Source organism: Diuraphis noxia, unplaced genomic scaffold (assembly GCF_037042655.1).
Source record: "Diuraphis noxia isolate RWA-SAM2 unplaced genomic scaffold, SU_Dnox_SAM2 contig0001, whole genome shotgun sequence".
NCBI classification, from domain to species: Eukaryota; Metazoa; Arthropoda; class Insecta; order Hemiptera; family Aphididae; genus Diuraphis; species Diuraphis noxia.
Genome location: NW_028301711.1, coordinates 18,613,850 through 18,621,923, shown reverse-complemented (window position 1 = coordinate 18,621,923; position 8,074 = coordinate 18,613,850). Strand labels below are relative to the sequence as shown.

General features: G+C 26.4%; 1 protein-coding gene across 3 annotated transcripts; it reads left to right on the top strand.

Annotated features, from left to right (window-relative positions):
• The first annotated feature begins 266 nt into the window (after window positions 1–266).
• Window positions 267–7,669, top strand: LOC149060146 (uncharacterized). Of its 3 annotated transcripts, XM_089216173.1 has the most exons (13): window positions 267–1,111; window positions 1,184–1,297; window positions 4,345–4,557; window positions 4,690–4,806; window positions 4,969–5,034; window positions 5,098–5,160; window positions 5,283–5,348; window positions 5,582–5,770; window positions 5,848–5,916; window positions 5,984–6,130; window positions 6,229–6,488; window positions 6,577–6,736; window positions 7,479–7,669. In XM_089216173.1, the coding sequence occupies exons 3-13, from the start codon at window positions 4,356–4,358 to the stop codon at window positions 7,589–7,591; spliced, it is 1,452 nt and encodes a 483-aa protein (XP_089072299.1). In that variant the 5' UTR covers window positions 267–1,111; window positions 1,184–1,297; window positions 4,345–4,355; the 3' UTR covers window positions 7,592–7,669. The 3 variants fall into 3 exon arrangements, with proteins under 3 accessions (XP_089072299.1, XP_089072300.1, XP_089072298.1); XM_089216174.1 differs by having other exon boundaries at window positions 267–1,297; XM_089216172.1 differs by lacking the exons at window positions 267–1,111; window positions 1,184–1,297 and having other exon boundaries at window positions 4,182–4,557.
• Window positions 7,670–8,074: the final 405 nt, after the last annotated feature.

The window sequence follows — 8,074 nt, the reverse complement described above, 5'->3', positions numbered from 1 at the left end:
ATTATAATTATGTTAAAAAGCAACAGCTGTAGCCTGTAGTGGTTACTGGTTCTTATACTTTTATATGCATACAGTGGATTCAAATTCTTATAGCAGCTGAGCCCTTAGGTTAAAATGTAGTCAGACGTCAGAGTCTCAGAGTCCTGACTATCGCGCTCGATCGTGCACAACGGTCACCGATCAAAACTGTCCCGCAATAAGTATACACTGGTTCCAAATAAATTGTACGTAAACGGTTATTAGTGTAAGAGTAAACACATATTATATTCAAGTCGTACTAATATTGGAACTGGCTGTATATCGTCGTCGTTTCTTGGTGGAGTATGCTGCATACTGTATGCACTCCGCCGAACGAAAACCAATCACGAAAGCGTCATGTTATATTTTTTGAAATAGAAAATACTAAATAGCTATAATATTAAATATTAGCCATGAATTAACAGTTTCAGTATATACGGACTTAATATTATTTATGTTATAATGGTTTATTACGAATTACGAAGCATTGATTCTGATAATTTAATCAAAATTATTTTACTCACTGTATACTATAAATAAATACTGTAGAAGTTAAAATATTCTGAAATCCCTATACCGTCAGCATAATACCTACCGCCGCGCCGGGCTATCATATTATATTATTATTATAGATGCGTAGTGCGTACTTCCTTTGGAGTTTGGAATTCCCTGTGACAAAAAAGACAACAACAGTGAACAACCGTCAACCATAGATAAATCGCTAATCGCTATATGTATAATTGCATTTGTTATCGATATTCCATCTATTCCAAGACAGCAGGCTATCGTGTTCGCGTCGTTCGCGACAATTATTGGTCAATTTCTGTTATTGTCGCCGACTCGCCGTCGCCGTTAGTCGTTACTCAACCGGCGTGTATCGACTGTATCGACACGACGACATTGTATATTTGTATGATCGTGTATCGTTTATCGATTTTTATATTTTATTCTATTCGTCCTTGTTTGAGTTGTTTGGCTATACTTGTATACTTATAGTATACAGTATACTTGTCAGTTGTCTATGGCTATAGCCCACGACTACGAGAGTGCGAGACTGCAAGAGTCTGAAATCCTATTATCCTAATCATTATAGGTAAGACCTTTGTCTATTGTCGTTTATTCTATTCTTCGACTTTCAATATTATTAATAAATTCATTATTATAGTATTATACCACCAACGTGACAACGTCCAACATTACATTCGGGCGTTCGGCACTTGACAACAGTTGGCAGTTTGTATCTACCTTATGTTACGCTAGGCCACTAGCTGTAGTTAAAGTAAGTATTCTACTATTCTTTAATAATTAGTAATTAATTATAGCGTGTATAATGCTTTCTACAAGACATTTTATTCAAATAATAATTTTTAAAATTTCTAAAAAAAAATGTTTAGTTTAAATAAAATTTCATACTTTTTGGTCCAATTGGCATAAGTCATTAATTAGTATTACTTGTATACTATAGAAGAAATAAATATAAGATTAATGATTAATTTAAACATAATAATATTATTTCTATGCTTGGTTGCGTAAGATGACTTAGGTATGCCACTTATATAATTTTATTGGTCGGGTACACAAGGCTTAATTTGACTTATGCCTGTTGTAGTGTAATATTATAGCCTAATTTTCTGTACTTTGATGTAGGTACCTATTAAATTTAAAAACTATTTTATCTCATATTGTAATTTCAAGCTTGATGTTATATGTTCGTACTTTGTGAGTGGTATTTGGTGAATATTACCTATATGAAGTTTTTAATTTTAAATGTAGGTACCTACCTAGGTACCTGTTTTAATTAATAAATGTATTTACTCTTGTTTAGGTATTTGTCGGTACCTATTGGTTTTATTAATACAGTTTCATTTCATCCTGGCAACTTGGTGAATCATTTTTATATGAACAACTAAGTATTGGAAAATTGTTAGTTTAATCTTAATATATGATAGTTGATAGTAAATTGTTCATATTATTTAGTCATAAGTACTCAAGTATCAATTATACATCCTGAGAATATTATTTTTTACATAATTTTATTGCCGAAACATTAATATTTTTAATTTGTTAACCTATATAATATATCGTCAGTGGTGTCTTTAAATAAAATGTCACTAAGTAGGTCTACCAAACGTAGAAAATGTTTAAAAGGGTCAGGAGAGCTAAATTTGGCAATAGAAAGTAGTTCCACCATTTTTCAGTCAGCTAGTACATCTTTAGAACATGAATTAATTTATGATGTTGAGAATGTAAATAATTCTAATACTACTGAAAGTAATTTTATAAATGATTATGAATCTAATTTAATGGTTAATATTAATTTTGATAATAATATCCTGATTCCAAATTTTTCATCAGATTCAGATAATTTTAGTGATCATGAAAATAGTGAAAATGTTTTAACTAATATTAAAAATTGGGTTGTTCAACACAAAATTTCACATATAGCGTTATCGAATTTATTAAAAGTGTTAAAAACAAACCATAACTGTTTTCATTATTTTCCAAATGATTCTAGAACATTATTAAAAACAAATGTAAGTAAACAACCCTTACATATTCAAACCATAAATCCTGGATTTTTTTATTATTTTGGACTAGTCAATGGTATTAAATCTTGCATTGGTAAAAATAATTTTTCTGATGATACTATTAAGTTACACATAGGAATCGATGGCTTGCCTTTGACAAAGTCTACTAATAGCCAGTTTTGGCCAATACTTTGTTGTATAAGAAATTTTAATTCTATTCATCCATGTGTCTTTTTAGTAGGTCTTTATTGAGGCCATGAAAAACCTCTAGAAAGTAATATGTATTTATCTGAATTAGTTACAGAATTAATCAATTTATGTACACATGGTATTGATCTTTCATTAGGTAAAAAAAAAGTTGTTGTTGAAGCTATTAGCTGTGATGCGCCAGCAAAAAGTTATATTTTAAAGATTAAAGGACACACAGGGTTTTCTTCATGCACTAGGTGTAAAATTGTTGGAGTTTTCTTAGAGAGAAGGGTTTGTTTCCCAGATATAATAAATGTTAAACGCACTCATGAGGAATTTCTTAATAGGTATGATGAAGATTATCAAACATCTGATCCTATTTCTATTTTGTCAAAAATTCCTGGCATAAACATGGTGCATAGTTTCCCACTTGATTACATGCATTTGGTTTGTTTGGGAGTAATCAAAAAAAAAATTTTAATATGGTTAGGTTGTATAAAAAACTCACCATTGTCTATTCGTTTACCCAGTAAAAGTGTTAAACTAATTTCAACCAGACTATTGCATCTCAAAATATGTGTCACGTGTGATTTTGCCAGAAAACCAAGGGGTCTTAATGAAGTGTTGAGATGGAAGGCCACAGAGTTCAGGACATTTATTTTGTATACTGGGCCAGTTGTGCTTCAATCTATAATAGGTGAAGAGTGTTATGAACATTTTATTTGTTTACATGTTTGTATGACAGTTCTTTTAAGTAATACCCATGGACGTCTATTAAATTTTATTGATAAACTTCTGAATTATTATGTTACCAAATTTGGTGAAATATATGGGAAAGAATTTATGTCACACAACATTCATGCTCTTCTTCATCTTGTCGATGATTATAAACAATTTGGCCCATTAGACAACTGTTCATGTTTTCCATATGAAAATTTTATGCAGTTATTAAAAAAAATGGTTAGAAGCAATGCAAAACCTTTGCAGCAGGTTGTTAAACGGTATGAAGAACTGAATGTGTTTGGTAGACTTACAATTAATGACAGTAAAAATTCTGAATTTTTTAAAAATATTCATTCTGATGGTCCTTTAGGTAAAGGTTGTTCATCCCCGCAGTATAACATTTTTTCTAAAAACAATTTTATTATTAAAATTAAATCATTGTCTGATTGTTATATTGGTTATTATGATACCACAAAAGTTCATATTATGAAAGTTTTAAATATTTGTTACCATACTGAAAGTAATAATAATGTATTTTTAGTACAAATATTCAATACTGTAGAACCCTATTACGTTACACCAATTAATAGCTTAAAGTTAGGTATTGCTTCTGTTTCAAATTTATCTAATGACTTTTTAATATGCGATGTAAATAAGGTTGGTTTAAAAAAATACATGTTACTTAATTCCAATAACGATAAAACTAGTAGTATTAAAATTGCTTTTCCTATATTACATTCATAACTAAGTTTTTTATGTACATAATAAATAAGTTTAGCTTAATATATTTGTTCTATATTATAATAGTTTATGTATTACAATATTAAATAATAAATGTTTTATTGTGCTGATATTTGTTTATTGTTTATTTTATTACATTGGACAGTATATTGTATCATGGAATCTTCAACATATTCTATTGTTAACTTCATCGATGATAATACTGTAGAAGGTGTTCCTAAGAGCTGGGTAAAAGAGAATGGGACATGTGCTTGGCCATCTAATCATAACAATGCCCGTAAAATGATTGAACAAAGATATGAACCAAATAACCAAGAATTTAAATTTTATAAAATAAGAGTATTAGGTTCAAACATAAGTGAGTTTTAATTCAGAAAAATAATGAAATTTAAAATACATATGAATTAACAGTAAATTTGTTCTTATTTTGGATCTTAAACAACCTTATAAGAACCAAATATTAATTTAAAAATGTTCAATATATTAATAGAAACTTTAGCAGAAGCACGGTTTAAAGCAAAACGTGCTGAACTCACATCCGACTTATCAGATGATGATAATAAGAAAAAGAAACTGACTGTGCCTGCCAAATGTCCTGTATTTTCAGGTATTTTTGATGAATTAATAGTATCTAGTTTTTTTTTTTTATTTTGTGTGATCAATATTTAATATTATAACTATATAATTATTTAATTATTCTAAAAAAATATATATTCTAAATAATTATTCAAATGCCTATATATTATATCCAATATTTCTTTTATTCTAGATTCTGATGATAACTACGAAATTATGGCTATACCAGCACATAAAATAAAAAATAAAAATAAATATGGTTAGTATAATAATAAAAAAAAATAAAGTTTTAAAAATATTCAAATATTTCTTTTTATTCTAGATTCTGATGACAATGAAATTGTGACTAAACAAGTGCATAAAAGAAAGAATGAAGAAAAATATGGTTAGTATATTATATTATGATATAGAATTATTATTATATTGTTAATTCATAATCATAAATAAAATAAAATAATGTTCTAAAATTATTCAAATGTCTATATCCAATATTTCTTTTTATTCTAGATTCTGATGATGTCATTGAGATTATGGCTACACCAGTACATAAAAGAAAATATGAAAAAAAACAAGGTTAGTATCATCTTTGTGTGAATTATTTTATATTAGCGTTTATTGAAAAGAAAGATTACAAAAATTGTTAAATTTAACTCAGGAAAATTTGATAAACCCATTAATGATGATAATGGTTGTCAGTATTTTATTTCTTTATCAAAAAAATCTTAAGCAAAATCAAACATTTTTAGATACAAACAGTTTATTATTACTTAACAAATTTGTTTAATTCTAATAATTAATATTTAAAGTTTCAGATTTTAAGTCTGACAGTGAAATAGCATCTGAACATAAATTTAAAAATCTTAAACGTGATAAAGATGATATCAAGGTTGATAAACTTAAAAAACCCGGATGGTCACCTTCGCCGAATAAAATACGGCTATGTGAATTTTCTCCAAAAGATAGTGAAAAATGTTCGCCTTTTAAAAGAAATTCCGGTATTATAATTTATTTGTTGTATCTGGTATATACATTTTTTTTTAATACTTTACGATAAATAATTAATAATTTTTAGATCAATTAGTACTAAAGAAGCCAGCAACTATTCAAAACAGTTCAAAAAAAAGTACTCCTGACAATGATTGTAAATTATAATTATAATTTTTCAAATTTATTGTGAATAATTTAAAGAAATATTTATATTTTTACAGCTGCTGAGAATTTAACTTTTAAAAGAAAGCTTTCTTATGCAAGTAGTTCAAAATCAAACAGTCTATTGTTTCTGGACAACATTTCTGATAACTCTGCAAGTCAAAAATCAAGATCTACTACTCGTTCAGTCGGTGATGAATGTATTGGTAAGAATAACTGAATTAATCCGTTCAAAGATGTTGATAATTGTATTATATTATTAGTATTATATGTTATTAATTGTACATTGTTTTTAAACTTTTAGATAGTGAATTCAAAAAACAAATATTGCGCCATATAATGTACTTCAAAGTCGAACTACAACATGTACTATCCAATCAAAATGAAAACTCTGAAAGATTGCTATCAATTGAAAAGTTATTAGAAGGAAAATCTAAAAATTATATGACTAACTTAGAGACTACTTACTCGTCAGATAATTGCCCTTTACCAATAGACAGCGAAATAGACTTGAATACAATAGAGGACAAAACTTTAGGAGATTTGGAGTTTAAAAATAATTTGGTAAATACAAACACATACTCTACTATTATCAACTGTTATTACAATGTTAGATTTTTTATATTATGATAATTTTTCAATATAATTTCAGATACATGAGTTATCCTGTGTTGGAGGCAAAAATTTAAAAGCCGCTGTTAAAAGGATAATGTTTAAATTATTTACCAACAGTTTTCTCTCGCAATATTCATTTTCTGGGAAGAAGGGGAAAAAGAAATTTTGTGATTTATTTATTCTTCCCATAATCTTAAGTAAGTGTTGAAATGTATATTGATAATTGGGTACATTAAATATTTTGTTTTTATTTTTGAAACAATCTATTAAGATAACCAGCTTATGTTATATGTTAGTTCACAGCTATAATTACTTGTGTACATAATATATTAGTTAGTAATTTAAATGATTTAAGCTATTAGATATTTTTTTTAATGTAGGTACTGTATATTGCACAATATCTTATATCTATTTTATACTGTATTATTATAATACATCTTAATTTCAGATGTTTACTCATATTTTTAGCTTAGATAAATTTTATAAATTTTATTAAATGTTAATTAGAGATGACAATAATAATTTTTGAAAAAAATCAGTACTAAACATAATATATTATAATGGAATTAAGTATAATATTTTCATATTTTAATTCAGAACTTTTATTTCTATAAACTTAATGTTAGTATACTAAATATTAATTAATACCCAATACATTTTAAATTCTTAGCAAAAGTGATATGAGCTATTAGTTTTATACAATGATATTAAATGCTATTTTTAGATTAACAATTTGTTATGTCCTTATTGATGCTCCAATTTTTATACACCAGTGACTAGTCACAATAAAATAAATGTATTTTATTAAAAATTGTCAGACAAAAGTGTTATGGTTAGCCTGTATTTTATAATAGTTAAAAATATATTTACTACTAAGTGATAAATAGCAATTAAACATATTTTGTAAAATTGTAATTGTAAATGTACTTTTTGCTTTAGAATCTATTAAGAAACAACTGAAATTTAAGAACACAATAAGTGATCACGAGATTGAAGAACCAATCAAAATTTACTTAGCTCAAGCACCATTTGCTGATAAAAATAAAAAATAATTATTAATTTATATAAGTTTTATTACTTGTTAAATATGATATTACAACAATAAATTGTTTTCCTTTTCTAATGATAAACTTATGTGTATGATGTGTTTGTGTATTTTCAAATCATGTACAATTTACATAATTATACCTGCATAAATATACTTTAAATAGAATATATTATAGTATTAGGTATAAGATATACATATCATTATCCAATGTTGATTAAATCATAAAAACTGTAGCAAGGGAAATATTTGAAAATATTAAATAATTAATATTACATATGATTGAGGCACAATATTGAATAAATATTTTTAGATAATGTCAAATAAATATATAAATTTGGTTCATTCAATGTTTATATAATCTTGGGGAAATATTTAAAAACGTATCCTCAATCAATAACCAATTTTCTACAAATATTAAAATTTTTATATATTTAAAAATTAATCATTGTTTAATATTAAGTAAATGTTTTTTTGTTACTTGGGTACC

Bases quoted from the DNA above. Each gene is read 5' to 3' on its own strand.
- LOC149060146 (XM_089216172.1), top strand. From the start codon at position 4,293: ATGTTTTATTGTGCTGATATTTGTTTATTGTTTATTTTATTACATTGG. The intron at 5,035-5,097 runs GTTAGTATAATA...TTTTTATTCTAG, and splicing joins AAAAAATAAAAATAAATATG to ATTCTGATGACAATGAAATT. The intron at 5,771-5,847 runs GTATTATAATTT...AATAATTTTTAG, and splicing joins GCCTTTTAAAAGAAATTCCG to ATCAATTAGTACTAAAGAAG.